This window comes from Eurosta solidaginis, chromosome 5 (genome assembly GCF_040869045.1).
Source record: "Eurosta solidaginis isolate ZX-2024a chromosome 5, ASM4086904v1, whole genome shotgun sequence".
NCBI classification, from domain to species: Eukaryota; Metazoa; Arthropoda; class Insecta; order Diptera; family Tephritidae; genus Eurosta; species Eurosta solidaginis.
The window spans coordinates 160616180-160634256 of record NC_090323.1 but is presented as its reverse complement, the minus strand read 5'-3'; the positions used below and the strand labels follow the sequence as shown (position 1 = coordinate 160634256).

At 39.1% G+C, this 18077-nt stretch overlaps 1 protein-coding gene across 1 annotated transcript in view; it reads right to left on the bottom strand.

The window, feature by feature from the left end:
* Positions 1-751: 751 nt before the first annotated feature.
* Ets65A (DNA-binding protein D-ETS-3) overlaps positions 752-18077 on the bottom strand; it is a 211185-nt gene continuing 193859 nt past the window's right edge. Inside the window, 2 exon segments of the mRNA XM_067792498.1 lie at positions 752-3597; positions 3739-3947. Coding sequence (XP_067648599.1) covers positions 2633-3597; positions 3739-3947 — 1174 coding nt within the window. The 3' untranslated portion in view covers positions 752-2632.

Below are 18077 nucleotides of genomic sequence, written 5' to 3'. Positions count from 1 at the left end.
TAGGCCAAATTTAGGGCAGAATAACGTCTGCCGGGTCTGCTAGTACTTTATAGAAAGTGAAGTTAAGTCCCATCCATTACTCAAAAAATATTTGGGTTGCACTTATTGCGTTTTGCTTTGGAACACCTATTTATTGTGGTTTAGTTAAAATACTTTGCTAAATTTTAAGCAAACACAATGACACCTTAAATATGCTGTACGTTTTCAGCGTGTCCGGACAGGTTGTCATAGTGTTTGAGGAACTGTTACTCATGCTACACTGCTCAACAACTTCGGCGAGTATTTGGCATCCACACAAAAAGAAAACAAACATATTATTTGAGTTTAAAGTTATTTTACTCGCCCGTACAGAGTCGGATTTTTACGTTATCACCCATAAGCGCTGAAGAGCCCTACATTCTATCTTGAAAACTTTTTGAAGACCGTCCAATGACAGAAGAAATTTAAAATAGGGCATATTTATGAAAAAGTAGTTTGCGAACCAACAGCCGGGAAAAGGTTATCTTTTACTTAGCGCTCAATTCATAATGTGGGAACATTGGCCTGTTCCAAAATAATTTTACAGTCAATCGGTAAAAAATAGCGTACCAAAGTTTTATATATATATATATATATATGTATGTATATATAAAAAAAATATTGCTTAACCATTTATAACATTTTGGAATTTGGCTTAAAAAATTTAATAACTGTTAAAAAAGCACATCTTGTACAAATTAACGTAAATACTGAATGTGGAAATGGGGTAAAATTTAAATTAGCAAAGATATGTAGCAAATACAACACAGTGTTGTTGTTGTTGTGTTAACAATGCTTTACCCCATTCAATGTACATGACCACTCACAAATTGTCATCAAAGTCCTCTAACGGGAGTGTAAAGAAACTGGCTGTTTCAACAGGGGCGGACTTAAGGGAGATTGGTGTTAGAGGTGTACGTTCCACATTACAATTAAATAGCTGGTTGGTGTCATGTGGGAACACATCGCATGCAGGACATACAGTACGTATGTCGGGGTTGATTGTGGACAAGGAAGAGTTTAACCTGTTTCAGTATCCAGAACGAAGTTGGGCGCCGCCCTTGGTAGTGTGCTTTCTTCTTCTGCAAGGATGGGATATTGCATATTAATAACAAGGCTCACTGGCTCGTCCTGCTTTACCGATTCTGTGTAGATTTGACTTGGGGCCTACTTATGCTTGTCTGGATCAAACGTCTGAGTTGGCAGGTGCCGGATCTCGTCATAGTGGTTATGGATATGTTCCCTTAACCCACGTGGAGGCGGGGCTAAATCAAGCACAGTAACCAAAGCTTAGTGTTAGTGCATATGTCCATACTTTTTTGAAATAAAAATTCCTACAGCAACAAAATATTTCAGTTGACAATTCAAACTTTTTTGATTTGCATTGATTAAAATTTAAAATTATGTATCATACGAGTTTATCAGCAGCAACATTGCGTAACTGGAAATTTATTTTCGTCTCGGTTCCTTAGTTTGTGAACTAGAAATAGATACAATAGAGAAGTGAATGTAGCTAACATAAGAAGATGTCGCTCAAGTTATAATTTTTGCCTTTTGTTTTTTTTTTTCTAATCGAAGGTTTTACAACTTTTGCGCTGATAGCCACATCACGATTGATTGTAATATACATTCATAAATATATACAATCTTTTATTAGTAATAAATAATTTAACTATTACAATGTGCCAAACTTATAACTATCACTATAGATTTAGATTTAAAGGCGTCATTAGCGCAAAATATTCTTAAAATTACTTTTAATAATCTCTTAATTTTGTTAATAAAATTACGCACTAAAAAATTGTGCGCTCGATATTAATAAACTAATATTGCTGAAAATACACGAAGCACATACAAACATACATACATTCTTATGTACACAGATATACATATATATTTTTCAGTTAAACCTAAAACACTTGTTAAAATTCGATAACATAAACGCTTGCTGCTAATCTTAGCTGAAGCGGCCACAGTGGCAAAGTTAAACTCTAGTCAACCTTAACTGGAGTTTAAACTTGCACTGAAAAACCGGGCATTAGTGTTCCAAGTAAAATATGATGATAATTCAAATTAAAATCAGTACTTAATTTGCTGATAAAAGAATCTGCTTTACTTACCATAAATACTTTATATTTTCATTTACAATGCTTACTTTATCTTTTTTCCAGGAAAATCAATACTTTTAGTTATTATTGATCACAAGCATAAAACATTCATACATACTTACTACTAAGCTGATGACTCTTAAAAATTACTTTTTCTTCTTCTATTTTACTTTCATTCCTTGATTTTTACATTTACCGCTATCCACTAATCTAACCATGAACAATGTTTGTTTTGTACTCAAAATGAATATAAAATGGTGTAATACGTGAGTAATCGTTGAAATGGGGGCGGGAGTTTTAGCCTTTAGTCTTCAGCACACGAGACACAAATGAACGAATAAAATGGGGTTGCTGTTCGATTACTCCAACAAATTGCAACTGTTCATTTGTTGTTGTTGTGTGGCATGAAACAATGTTTGGTTGGCTGGTTACTCCCGCATTTGCTTGCTTGCTTTCATACATTTTTTTCCTCATCGTTATGCAAAGTCTTCAACATTGAAATGGCATCATTTCAATATCGACGGCAATCCTGTATTCATTAATCTATTGCCAACAACAATTGAATTGATATTACCACCACCCATACCCATACCCATGCCAACGCCCACGCCAACACCCACACCCAAACTACCCAAACTGCCAAAACCACTGCCTGCGCCAACGCCATGTGTTGGTGTTGCTGTTAGGGTTGCTGTTGCTAAATTCAAATTAGTATTAGCACTACTACCAATGCCACCAATAACACTATTATGATGATGATGATGGTGATGATGATGATGGTTATGTTGGTTTGTGCCACCACCACCACCACCACTACCACTTGAAGTGCTACTGCCACCGCTGCTGCCTAATGAAAGACTGCTGGTGCCACTACCGAAAGCGCTTAGACCACTTCCGCCGCCACCGCTGCCACCACCACCACACTCCAATGTCATGCCCATTGCAGAGAGTCCGAGTCCTGCATGTATGCCAATACCAATGCTATTGCTGCCACCACTGCCAAGACTACTGCCAACGCCACCGCCGCTACTGCCACTTCTGCCACTGCTGTTAATACTACCGCCGCCTCCACCACTACCACTGTTATGAACACCACTACCACCCACTGAGGTGAGACAATGCAGTGTTGCGGCGGGGTTAAGTGCAGCAGCACTGCTATTGCTACTGCTACCGCTGCCGCTACTCAAGCCGACGCTGAGTCCACTTCCTCCACCACCCATTGAACCAAGACTGTTAGCTGCGGCGGCTGCATGTGCAGCATGAGCAGCGTGTGCACTGCTGCCGTTGACGATGGCGTTACTCTCATATTAGAAGCCACCGCCAGACGATGATGGTCATGCATAATGCGGATATGAGCTGAGATGAGGCGCAACATGCGACGGTGTGACATGACCCATCGAATGTGGTTGATAGAGATTCGTAGTTGGATTGCCCCAATTACCCCATGAGGCGGCCGATGGGAATAACGAAGCTGTAATGAAAAAGCACAACGATAGAAAAATTAGAATATTTTAATTTAAAAAATAGAAAAAAGCAAACTAAAAGAAACAAAGAAACGTCTTTAAAATAAAATGAAACTAAAATAAAATTTGAAAAGAACTTTGTAAAATACCTGATGACGATGTCATACCATGGTGTGGGCTCATGAATGAACTCAGCTTGGCGCTATGATGATATGGTGACATAAACAAATCGCTTTGGTATTTGTAGGTGGGATCGCTGGCGGCGGGTTGTGTGGCTGCTGCCAAACCTTGGAAATCGAACTTATACGCATAACGTTTTCCATGGACTTTCGTCATTATATTCTTGTCATAGTAATATCTATCGGGTTAAATAAAGAGATATCGAAAGATTTAGAATATTTTTCGGTTAACAAATTTCTGCAGATTAAACTGGATTTAAAAAAGTGTTGAATCAATAAATTATCAATAATACTAAAATGAATTTGCATAAGTAATAAAAATGGATCTTAATTATTCTTAAACAGCTAACGAATTTATTATTTAAACATCAACACTATGAACCGGATAAATGAGAAGAAGCATAATAATTTATCATAAGCATTTGCTACGCTGGTTTCACAATTCCTGCAGACATCTAAATCTGGTTCAGTTTATACCCATATCATCATTCAACTGCAACAGTGAGAATTTTTGCGTTTATCAACTCATACCTCTCGGGCTTCAATTGGCCAGTGACCCGTCAAAATACTTCTCACCATTCATAGATGAGCTTTTGTGAACAAAAAAAAAAACCGCCTCCAATCAAAAGAGTTTCGCTTTTCTAAAAAAAACTTAAATTCGCCCAGCGTTTTCTCGACTTATTCGGGGTCTATCTCTCTGGAACAGACCACAGCGAAACAACGTATCCATCTGCGCCTGGTTCAAAGGTAACCATTTAGGATAAGAGATCAGCAAGACCTTTGTGGCCTGGCATTCAGACGTTCTTATTCTTAAAGCTGTTCCATTTAATGACAAGCGTCGACAGACATTTCTAGAACTACCTGGACTACCCCTAAACCGCACTCAAGATTTCACGAGGCGCTTGGTTGTCTCCTAACTTGGTAGGACTTCAAAGCAGGGACGCAAACTGTTATTCCTTTTATAATATAATTCCTTGCAAATGTATTAATTTAGGACTGTTAATATATTTGGATCAAGATAAAAATTATTTTCGGATTTTTATTACCTGGGTCCAATAGAACAAGTTAAACTCGGACTTTTAAAAATAAAAGTCCGGCTTGATAAAAAGAAACGGCTTATTTGAAAAAAAAATAATAATTTTAATTCGATAAGCCGTTTCTTTGTTATCAAGCCGGACTTTTATTTTGGCCTCAAAAAATAAAAGTCCGGATATAACTTTTATTTCCGGACTTTTATTTTTAAAAGTACGAGCTTAACTAGTTCTACCGGACTCAAAAAGTAAAAATACAGATTTTACTTTTATATGTGGTTTTTTATGGAAAATGTTCGAAAAATAAAAAGGATACATGATTCGACATTATATTGCTATAGGGATACCTGGGAACTCAAACATTTTCACCTAGGGCAACTTTTTGACCAGAACTTTTTCGACTCCGAAAAAAAAAATATTATTTTCCATCCCTGCTTGAAAGCATCCCACCGTATCCGTAATCACGGTAACTTCCGGTATAGAGAAAAGCATATATCGGTATTGGGTGCCACGGCATATGGGAATAGATGGGATTGAAACAGCGGATAAACTAGCCGAGAAGGATGCATCCCTCGCAGCTTACTCAGTAGATGTCCCAATTAGATTGGGCCAGATAAAGAGAAGATGGGGAGTGCGTGTGATCCACCAAGCGAGAAAGGCGTAGACCCAAGCGCGGGGCTGCAAAATGTCGAAAATTATGTGTATGATTTAAAACCTAAGACCAACAAAGTTACTCCTATTATTAAAAAGAGAGAGGGCTGTAGACTCAAGACGGCTATTCTGACCAGACGTTTCCTTCTGGCGTTACACGCCTTTAAATTATTCTTGGTCAGTGATATCAGATGTAGGAAGTGTGGTTTGGAGGAGGAAATGATAGAGCACGTTTCGTGCTCGTGCCCGCGCTTGCCAAGATAAGACTCCGGCTATTAGGAGTGATACAGCTACCAGCCCTAGAAGCAGCAAGTGGCATAGGTCCTAGAAAGCTTCTAGTATTTGCTTAGAGGACGGATTTATTTATAATATAAGTTATGGTTTTTGATAGGGCTTTTCAGTTCGATTGTTAAGCAAACTTCTGGTAAAACTACAGACTTATTCAGTCTATGTGACATCCTCATGGATGGACTGGTTCAATCAAACATAACCTGCGGTTGAAAGACACAGATGAGTCCAACTCCTCAGGTCACTCTTTCCAGTCCACTATCCAGTGAAAAAGTGCACGGCACTCTATGTCTGTCCTGACCTAGACCAGTACAGATTTGGTAAGTTTGCTGGAGTAGTACAAAGCTACGCTACTTTAAAGCCGATAGCTTATCAAAGACAATGCCGCTGATATAAGTTCAGCATGACAATCAACGCTAAGGTAGTTAATAAAACCCAGTGACGCCCGTTTAAAAAATAAATATATGTAAGGCGCGATAACCTCCGAAGAGATTTGACGCCGAGCTGCTTTTCCAATTTTCATAGTGCTCCTATTAATTTTTCGTACAAATTGGCGGGACGGGACCTACATGTTTTATGCTGACTCCAAACGGCATCTGCAAGCGAGATGAGTTTTCACCTATTTCTAAATTTTCGATGTTGCTTTGCCCCGGGCGTTAATCCAGAATCTTTGGCGTGATAGGCGTAGAACACTGCCACCAGACTACGAGGGCCAGCCGTTGTACTAACACTAATATTTTGGTGATTCTTGGCCTAATTAATGCGTTTCAGCAGATCATAACATCGTTGAACAGAATCGGCTTGGCTTCCTCTCGTAAAGCCAGTTAACCGCCTTTGTTTAGAATCCTCAACCATTGCAGATGATCCCCCTGAAATAGTGCCAGGCAATCGCGGCCTACCTAGTGCTATCCTGCAGATTGCCCCTCCAGCAAAAATTCATGTCCCAAATAGTTACTAAATACCTCCGTTTTCCCCATTACCGAAGAATAACAGCCAGTCCCATGACTCCTCTCACCCACCCACTTTCTCAATCTTGCAAAACATTGCATATCGTGTCCAGAAATTCGATATTTAGCCCAATGAAAGGCAATTAGTGTGGAGGATGGCCACATCAGCGGCAGGGGCTTTTCAAAGAAATTTGACGCTGCTGTTTCAACTCCGGCGTATATAATTCGTTCTAGTTATAATGCTGTAGCAATGCGTGAATATTCCCATCAATTTAGCTGTGAGCTGCTTATAATATAGTCTTCTTTGACATAAGTCGTCAACAGCAATTTTATAGATTTCACTGAATGCTTCTCTTTCCACTATCCAAAGAGACCATCTCATATAGTTCTATCTATGTACATCCATTTTTGTTCTTTGCTTGAGCTTTATTTCTCAACTTCATCCTCAGTCCAAACTATCATCGATTGGTAGAATATTAGTCTTCTGCCACAGAATTACGATATTCCGGCTGGCCCATCTTCTTACCTAGTTAACCTCGCTTACCATTCATACACAGGTCGATGTATAGCACGAGACTCGCTAATGGAGTAACGTATTAAAAATTATTTCCGACACATACTTCCTTTTCAATGAGAGCAAGGGTTTGCTCTCTTTGAACGAAATACGGTTCACGCTCAAATACAGTATCTAATCAAAATTTGCTATAAAATTATCAAATTACAAAAACAATTTGTGCCTTGAATATACTAAATTTTTCTCACACTCGCATTATTACATCAAACATATGCAATTATTTACATTTGTTCATCGGCCTGTTCATATATAAATATGTAAGGACCACAGATACAGACCTAACAGCACTATGGACCATAACATCGCCACATGATTTCAAAATCAAACCATTTTAACCCTCGCGTACATTTACATATACATAGATATGCATTGTATTTTGTTTTTGTGACGGCATTCTCTCATTGTTATTTTCAGATTGATTTATATGACTTTTTGTGAAGTAATTAAGTCACCGAGATTACTATTATGCATACAATCAATCACACTCACGTACATATTTATGCAACAACACAAATACACCCACGTTCAAATTTCTATTTGCTATGTAAATGTTGTTTCTGTAAATACGAAATGTAATAAAAATCGCCTGTAATTGCTAGAGGGTGTTACAATGCAATCAAATTACGTCTGTATGTACAAATGTGTATGTGGGTGAGTTTAGCAAAAGCAATAAGGAATGAAATAAATAGAAAAATTATTTTTGATTTGTATTTAACTTTTGAATGTAATTATTGTAATGGCAAACAGTTTACTTTTTGGACTTAAAGCAATATAGAATTATGATCTAATTATATAATTAAATTCCAGAAACTATTTACGACGAAAAATGCAGCTCCACAGGAGTTCAAATTCCCGGCGAAAAAGGGTCTGAAAATTATGTGTGCGTGACCTAAAATCGAATGCATTTTTATTAAAAATCAACCTAAAATTAGTTCAAGGAAAGTTTTACTGTTACTTCACACAACAAAAGAAATAAATATAATATAAAAAGACCTCGAATGATCCCAAAATAATCCCGAAAACAACGATTATGAAAACAATCCCGCAATGGCTTCAATTGTTTCGACACTCATCTCGACGCTCTGCCACATTAGTCGCAAAACAATCACCAAAATTATGCTGAAAACAATCCCGAAGCAGTCACTAAAGGTTCTCAAAATATTTCTAAACGGTTTTTCAAATAATACCAAAACAAATCCCAAAAGTTATACCGCTTTGATATAGAAATTATTCGAAAACAGCCTTGAAATTGTCCCTAAAACCATTCTGAAATGATCTTTGTAAAATGAAAAGAAATATAACTTGCAACCCGAAGGCATTTTACGGGTTCGAAAACTCTAAACGCAAGGTGAAAGGGTTTCCATTATCCCTGAAATTCCAAGATAATATTTCCAGCGATGATCAAGAGCTCGTCGGCTTCTTTGCGGAATTTTTCAAATCAAATTACTCTATTGAGACCAACGTTTCGCCTAATGAATACCCATACCATATTGATTCGTGTTATTCAATCAGAGCTCATTTATATCTTCAGAAGATGTATTATCTTATTTAAAAACTTTAAAAGTATCATATACATACGGTCCTGACAGGATCCCGACACACTTTCTTAAAAAATGTGCTGAAAACATTCATCAGCCGCTAACAGGTTTATTTAACTTATCTTTAATTTCCGGCGTTTTCCCAACAATGTGGAAGGAATCTTTTCTTACCCCGCTTCATAAAAATGGAAGCAGGGCTTCAATAGAAAACTACCGGGGCATAGCAAATTAATCCGCTTTCCCCAAGTTATTTGAGGATATTGTTACCCACCACCTGACATTCTCTATTTCGCCCATAATTGCAAGCTCGAAACATGGGTTCTGTAAGGGCAAATCACCTATAAACAATTTACTAGAATTTACCACCCACGTTTCTAATGGATTTAGAAAAGGCCCTCACACTGATGTAATTTACACCGATTTCAACAAAGCTTTCGACAAAGTATCATACCCATTACTTATTCATAAGCTCGGTCAACTTGGTTTTCAAGCCCGTCTTATATGTTGGATTACTTCGTACTTTGGTAATCGTACGCAAAAAGTAATCTTTAAAAATACACTTTCTGGGGTCATCAATGTTTCTCCTGGTGTTCATCGGGGCAGCCACCTTGGCCCAATTCTGTTCTTGTTGTTCATAAACGATATATCTAATACAATTAAATACTCAAAAATCTCGATGTACGCAAACGATGCACATAGGTAGATTATCAATTTTTGGGCAGCCAAAAATATTTTATTGCCTATATCTTCTTAAAACTGTTTAATAAATGAAAAATTATAATAATTTGTGTAATCAATCGGTTACATTAAAAAAATAGATATTACACTGTGTAACACTAAAAAATACCTGCGCAGTGAGGCTATTTTTCTTGTTGTACAGCAAGAAGTGTAATAACTTAGTTCTGTCTTTATCTAGGGTAAATTTTTAGTCGGTTTTATGAAAAATTATAATAATTTATGTAACTAATCGGTTATATTAGAATAAAAAATGCCTGCGCATTGAGTTAATTTTTTTTTGTTGTACTGCAACAAGGGTGTATGAAACCCTCTCTAACCCCCTATCTGCAAGTATCTGCAGCTAAATTTAATGCAGTTGGCAAGCTAATTGTGCCAAGTCCCATGTTCAAAACTAATTTTCACTTGGACGGACTTGGAAATATAACAAAACTGGTTTCGAACACCAAAATAAAAATAAAAATTTTTTTTTAACATCCTAAATAAAATAGGTTCTTTATCAATTTATAACTTTTAAAAATCACAAACATCATTAATAATGTTAGTATTTACCTGAAATATCAGAATCCATCACAATTACTCATGGCGATTCACGTTAAGACATGCGATTTCACGTAGGTTAAAAAAGAAACTATAACACGCGTTTCAGAAATAGCTAAATTCCGATTACTTGACAGCTAATACCAGGTATGCGATGGCTGGGAAGGGGTAGAATTATTGTTCCCCTGTCTATTCTTAAGCTGTGGGAGTGCTCTTTTTGTAATTCTGGCAACTTTTAGAAATTCAATTATGGCCGCCTAAATGTCTAAAATCTACCTATGTGCGATGTAAAACTTTTCAAATCATGTGCCTCGGTTGAGGAACATTCATTGCTTCAAATGGATTTAAATCACTTGGTTATCTGGTGCAATGTAAATTATATGCCGCTTAATCTCAAAAAATGTAAATTCATGTGTTTTTCTCGGAGAATTTCGCCACCAGCTTCATATAAAATTAACAACTATAGTCTAGAAACTGTAAATAATTTTATCGACTTGGGAGTAATGATGGATTCCAAACTGAGTTTCAATCTTCACATTAATGCTAAAGTGAATAAAGGCAAAGGTGTTTTTGCATTTGTTAAACGGTGGTCAAAATATTTTAACGAACCTTACATAACTAAAGCACTTTTTACAACATTAGTTAAGCCAATATTAGAATATGACTCAGCAATTTGGAATCTGCGTTATCAAGTCCATGCAGACAGTCTCGAATCAATACAAAAAGCAATTTTTACTATTTGCCTTGAGAAATTTTCAATGGGACTCTTTAACTAATCTTCCACCTTATACTAATCGATTAAAGCTTATAAATTTTCCAACTCTTGCTAGTCGAAGGGAAATGCTTGGTGTAATATTTATGACAAAACTTTTAAATGGATCAATCTCTAGCCCATTCCTTCTGAATGAAGTGAACTTTTGCGTTCCCTCTCGGACATCGAGACACTTCAAACCTCTTCCGCTGAAACAATGTAGAACGAATTTCGAACAAAATGAACCTTTTTGGCGTTTATGCCAAGATTATAACTCTCACTCAAACACATTTGATAGCTCGGACTCCATTTTTTCTATGCAAAAAGAGTGTTCTCATCTCTCTTAATAATTCATGTATAATATGTTTGCTTCTGTTCTCTTCAAGTATTACGCTTGGCTGATGAAATCTCTTCTGTAGCTGAGCAGTCTCAGATCGCGACGCATGACAAACCGCTGCCCATCAAAGACTCAGCAAGAAATAAATAAAAAATTATAGAAAGTTATTTTATCTATATATAAAGCGATCGCGTGAACAGGATTAGCCTGGTTTCATTGGACCACTTGAGGGCAGAGCGCTGCAACAACGTCCATTAAAAAAAAACTGTCAATTTATTTCCAAATTCATCCCGAAATGGTAATTAATATTACGGAAATCAAGTTCTTAGTGAAATCTCACCTTATATTGGCTACCAGTTCGGAAACGCTCTATCTTAGAATATTTTGGCGAATATTGCAGTTCGATACGTCACTATGCTGCTAGTTAATAAATGCACAACAGCATCAACAGCAAAGCTAAGAAGCGAAGAAGAAAGAGAAATAAACACACGTACATGTAATCAACTAAGATCGAAGATGACATTACTCACACATATTCACGCATGCAGCTAAATAACCAACTATGTGATACAAAATTGAGAAATAAAGAAGAAAGTGTTCGTGACGACTGTTCGCAAAAGGTGTGAGTCCGAGGACAAAGAGATGAACGAGGTAACCGAGGGTATAAAAGGAAGAGAAACATTGAATCACTTTGATTTAACACGTTTTAATTGAAGTATGCGAGTAATTAATTTGTGAAATAATACTAGCCTATTGGTGTTACAAATAAAGAACATTTTGTTATACTGAATATTTAAGTTGTTTGTTCGACAGTTTAGCGATTCAAACGTTAGGAGAATAATCAAGAAATCCTTAAATTTCCAACAATATTATTCAAAATCTCAGAATAAGTCTGAAGTACGACCTCTCTCAGAACTTTTTCATATATATGATGTTCTTTTAAAGATTCATCAGTCCTGAAATAGTTCCACAACAATCCGAAAATCAATCAGGAAACAAATTCGTATAGTGTATTAAATACTCCCAAAACGATCTCGCTATATTCACGTATATAGTCCCGCAATTATACCAATTGAGTGGCAACTTGTCAAATAGTTTTTAGTAAGTTAGCTTTACCTCAATCTCCTATCTAGCATAAAAAGATAAAGGAGGTACGACATTTTTTTTTTCTTTTTTATTAGTGAAAAGCAAGCTTAGATTTGGGACACCTCAAACTCCTATTACAACAATCAAAACAATAGCATTGGCCCCTTTTGTTCCTAACTCTGAGCTAGTATGTTCTTCAGTCATCATTTTTAATCAGGTAAATTTCATTTGCACCTCAATTTGCCTGCTTTTCTGACTGTGTTTGGTTTTTTTTTCCCTTTTCTCTTCAGCGTTTTTGTCCTTGACTTTTCCTTTTTCTCTTTCCCTTTTCTTTAATTTTCCTTTTCAGCTCCCTTTCCGTCTATCTCTATTTTCCTTCTTCGCCTCTTTCTTTTTCTTACTCTCCTTCTCCATCTCCCTCCATCTCTTTATCCCTCTATTCCTTCCTCTCTCTTCACTCACTCTCACCCTTTCCGTTCTCCTTTCTTTTTTCCCTTTTCCAAAACATTTTCAACTCTCTTTTCCGTTCCATTCCTCTTTCCGTTTACCTTTCGTTTTCCCTAACCCTTACCCATTTCTTCAACCTAACCATTCCCTCTTACTTTCTCTAACACTTTCCTTTATCCTTTCCACTTGCCTCTTCCCTCCTTTTTCTTTTTATCTTCCCCTTTCCCTTCCTTAGGCTGGCGAAAATCCTTGGGATGAACCCTCATCGAGGGTGCTGGCTGGTAATAATCACTAAAGTACACCGCTACGGGAGTGCTAGGTAAGTTCAGTGCCATTAGTGCCTTAGCTCCTCAATAGCTCTGGCATATGATAGTGGCTCTTGAACGTGGCCTCAAGGTGGGAGCCGGACCGGCGGTGTTGTGCGTTGCCGTGCCGATGGTCAGCCTGGCTGGGGGCCCCCTCAAATAGCCCAGTCGCTAACGGAGCCCTCTGGGAACCTGGCTACATCCAGTTGTAGTTAGGCCTTACTCCAGGTACGGCGGATCTCTGCCTGGGGTGGAAGACCCCATTCTCCACAAATCGTGGTATTACTTATGGATTTTAAAAACAAAAACAATTGCAACGAGGCCGGAACTCATAAAAAGCCGGAAGGGGTAACACACATCAATCTGGGAGCTCGTGCGATGCAGGGCCCCTCTACCATCCGCGGCGCGGCTATCGCGGGTGGTGTGCAAAGACTTCAGGTGGCGCCGGAGTCTTTCACATCGCCCATCGATTTCTCTAGGGGTGCTTTGGGGGCGGCGACTGAACCCTCTGCCTCTGCTAGTAACCTTCTCGGTAGGCAGTGTTCTGCCGGGGGATCTGCTAGCACGGGGGAGCGGCCCGCCCGCCTGCCTCCGGCTACGCCAACGGCGTACACCCAAAAGAGGGATAGGCCACTTCCCTCACAGATGCGCAGTAGGCATAGGCAGGTAGCTATACGAATCCTGAAAAGGATGGCAAACGTCCCTAATCTGCTCTCTATAGCGTTGCCTGGAGATGTTGATGAGTTAGGGGCGGAAATCGAGTGGGCGAAATCTATAGTGCCCGATTTTAAGAAGTCTGCTCCGGTGACGAATCAAGCCTCCGGTTCGATGGAGTTAGCGCAGAACGCTCCCAAGAGGTTTAGAGTCAAAGGCCCCTTATTCGCTGTTGTTGCTAAAAGTAACATCCTTGTGGGGGTCTTTGAATATACTCTTGAGAAGAAGCAGGTCTTCAAAGGCAAATGGGGCTGGATAAGGACCAAAATTTGCAGTCGCCTTGGTAAATGAGAACGCTGGACCTCCACCTGCTTGCAAAGAGGTGGGTTGGTACCAGGGGCAAGTTAAGTTGGTGGCCTGCGATGACCAGAAGTCGGCCGACTTATATAAAAAGGCGGTGGCTAGGTTGGGTCAGTTCTACCCTGGTGCGATGCTCAGGGCTGTAGACTTTAAGGACATCCCATCTAGGCTGAGAGATAGGGTCTGGATTCCATCGAAGCCGGATGATTGAGAGGGAGTCCTTGAGGTCATAAGGACCTTCAACCCGGAGCTATCTTGCTCTGGTTGGAGAGTCCTGAAGCTGGAGCATATCACCAAGGCGACGCGTCAGGAGATACTCCTGCTCAACAAGGAATCACACTCCGGATGGCGCTATTAAATTTGGTTTGACACAGTGAAGGTCAAGGTGTACTTCAATGATTTAAAGGTGGCCTATGATCCGGAGCTGGAGATAGAGCCTGAAAAAGCAGAGAGCGAGGAGGAAGAGGACGCAAAACCTAACAGGGTCAGTCCGGCGGATGACACGCTGGGCGGGGACGCGTCTTCGCTTTCCTCAAAAACGCTGGACAGACTCAGTGCTTATACTGGAGAGGAGCCAATGTCTGATGAACACGGCGATTCGACAGTTGTGGAGGTGGTCGGTGCTCGGCTTAGTGCGAGTCCTACAAATATACCTCCATCACTGTAAAGCAGCATCTGCTACGTTGCTGCTCCAGTTTTCCAGTGGGGCGGCTGACATAGCTTTGGGTAGTAGGGCAAAAGATATGCGGACTGAAGGCAGCAGGATTGACGTTGGTAAGTGGTGACACACGTGGGAAACCGAGAGCTTGCATCTTGGTAAGATCTAATATAAATTTTCTTTTCCTTCCTCAGTTTTGGAATGAGGATGCTACAACCTTGATGTTGACGGTCGGTGATACGGATGTTACACTGACGTCTTTCTACTTCTCCCATGATATGTCGGCTCCGACGTAGCTAGTCTGCAGGTCGGGAAGCGAAGGACCCGAACGAGTTATTTATCATAACTTTAAGATTTGCAATAGGGTTCGGTACCCACGTTTGTTACTAGAAGCAGACAGCAGGTTCTGGACGTCTCCCTGATCTCGGAGAGCGGGGAATCCTTAATAAAAAACTGGATGGTGCTTGAAGACCACTCCTTTTCGGATCATAAATTTGTCCGCTTCGACCTTGGCGGGGTGGCGCTCAGAACTGACTGGCACAGAACCCTAAAAAACACCAATTGGCATATCTATGGTGAGGAGCCTCAAACGAGGCTCTCGGGATCTAGTGTTCATATTCCCCAGAACTCTGCAGAGCTGGATAATATCGTTCACTTGTATACGAAGGCTTGCGGGGAGGCTCTTAATAAGGCCTGCCCTAGGAAGAAATCTAGGGGTAAAACCAAACCACCATGGTGGAACGCGGACCTAGACAATCTACGCAAGGCTTGTCGGAAAGCATTCAATCTTTCTAAAGCCTCCAGGGAGGCTGAAAAATGGGATGCATACAAAATGATGCTTGTGGATTATAAGAAACTGCTAAGGTCGTCGAAGAGGACCTCCTGGCGGAAGTTTTGTAGCGAAATGGAGACGGTGTCTGAGGAATTCAGGCTCAGAAAGGTGCTCTCTGGTGCTCCAAAAAGTGTCCCTGGATGCCTGCAAGGATCTGATGGGACATGGACGGATTCGGCAGAGAGCATCCTTCGCCAACTCCTGAGTACTCACTTTCTGTGCGCTAGTGATGAAGAAATAAACTGGAGGGAAACTCATACTGGCGAACCGTTTGAGGAGAAGTTCATTACTATGGCTAAAGTTAAATTGGCTATAATGTCGTTCAAGCCCTTGAAAGTACCAGGGCCAGATGGATTGGCTCCGGTACAACTCCAGCAAACAATCGAGATGAGCTCTTTGTGGTTGTATAACATCTTCAAAAGAGTTTGTGCTCCTAACCATATTCACCTTTATACCAAAATCTGGAAGGACTGGTCACGCGACCCCTAAAGAAATCAGACCGATATGTCTGACATCCTTGCAGCTGAAGACACTCGAGAGGTTAATGGACTCCACATTAAGGGAGTCCTTGGAGGAAAAGTTGTCTACATCCCAGCATGCGTATATGAAGGAGAAGTCCACGGAGACAGCCTTGCATGCAGTTGTCTCCCAGGTCGAGAAATCCTTGGTATTCAAGGAATTCACACTCATGGCCTTCCTCGACATTGAGGGAGCTTTTAACAGCGTTACTCCCTATGTGATAACTGATGCACTATCCGGCTTGAGGGCCGATTCGGGGCTAATGAAACTTGTTCAGCAGTTGCTGTTGCGAAGAAAGGTTCATGCCAACTTAGCTGGTTCAACGGTGGTCAAACACATGCGGAGAGGCACCCCGCAGGGGGGGGGGGGGGTACTTCGTTCACTTCTATGGGTTGCCACACTTAATGAACTCTTGGTTCTTCTTGAGAAGTACGGATGCAGCAAGGTATTCGCATATGCAGATGACCTCGCGCTGTTAGTTAGCGGGAAGTTTCCGCAGACACTATGCGATCTAATGTTTATAGTTTAGTTTATAGTTTATTTATTTGCCCAAACTAATATAATATTTACAGATTTCTTAGGATTTAGTTTAGTGTTATCCTAACATACCTTAGTATTTATCTAGGAGTTTAAAATTTTACATATTATTTTGTGTATATAACAATGACTTAATTGTATACAACAAAAGCTTAGCTTATGTAAATTTAAAATTAATGTTTTCCAAAAAAGGGCTAAAAAGAAATATCATTATCTGCTATTAAATGTAAAAATTGTTAGTGATTGACTATTTTATTTATGTTATTGTGTTGTTGCCACAAATTGTGCAACATTATATACAAGGTTTTGCTGGTTAACATTATACGTATTGTATCTCCTATGGTAGTAAACAACTTTGCTGTTATGATATGTAATGTTGTTTTGTTTTAATATTTTTATATACAAAGGTGATAGGTATTTTTCTCTTAGTGGTAATACTATATCATTTTGTTTCAGTACATAGTTTTGTATTAGTTCATTATCTACATATGACAAGTTGTTAACAAAGCGTTCAGATGTTTTGATCAAGAAGCTATCAATTCGCGCTATTTTGCAAGCTTTATACAAATATTTATTTGAGAATCTTTTCCTGAATGTACCCCCCGAGTACGGGTGTCGATTGATTCCACTACATATTCTTAGCATATACCTTTCAAATACGCGTAGCCTTTCCATTTGGCTGGAAGAAATATTAAACCAAATGGGATGAGCGTACGATAATATAGGCCTAATTATTTGTTTATAAATGTTAAGTTTAATATTGTTTTTTAAGCCAGCTGGACGTCTTAGCAAGTTTGCATAGCTAAAAAACATTTTTTTTTTTTGCTTTTGCAAGGATGTAGTCTAGATGTTTTTTAAAGGTAAATCTATCATCTATTACCACTCCTAAATATTTAATTTGAGTTTTTACTCTAACATTTTCTTCACCTATTTTGACTTGAGGAACATATTTTCGTGCATTTGGGTACAAGTTTTTTCGCAATCCCTTAATAATCGTGCATTCACTCTTGCGTGTGTTGATCTTTGCTTTAGCTATTTGCCTCTGAGATCCCAAAACTAAAATGTCATCTGCGTATATAAGGACTTTTATATAACAGGAATCGGGGTGAGCTTTTGTTGGTGGGCCTGGAAAGTCTGCAAGAAAGATGTTGTACAACATTGGCCCGAGCAAAGAGCCTTGTGGCACACCTGCACTTACATCTCGTATGATAGAGTTGTTGTCGTCAATGGCAACGTAGAATGATCGTTCTCTAAGATAGGTATATATCATTCTACATAAATTTTTATCAAAATTGAATTTTTTGTACATCTTATAAATTATACCTTCTATCCAAGCGGTATCAAAAGCTTTTTCAAGATCCAAACTAACGGCAATATTTGCTTGACGCCTATTCAGATTTGTACATACAAAATCAGATAGTATTGTCAAAGCATGACATGTGGAATGCGAGGGACGAAAGCCAAACTGATATTCCTTTAATATCTTTTGTTCTTCAACATGAGATTTGATTTTGTCTAG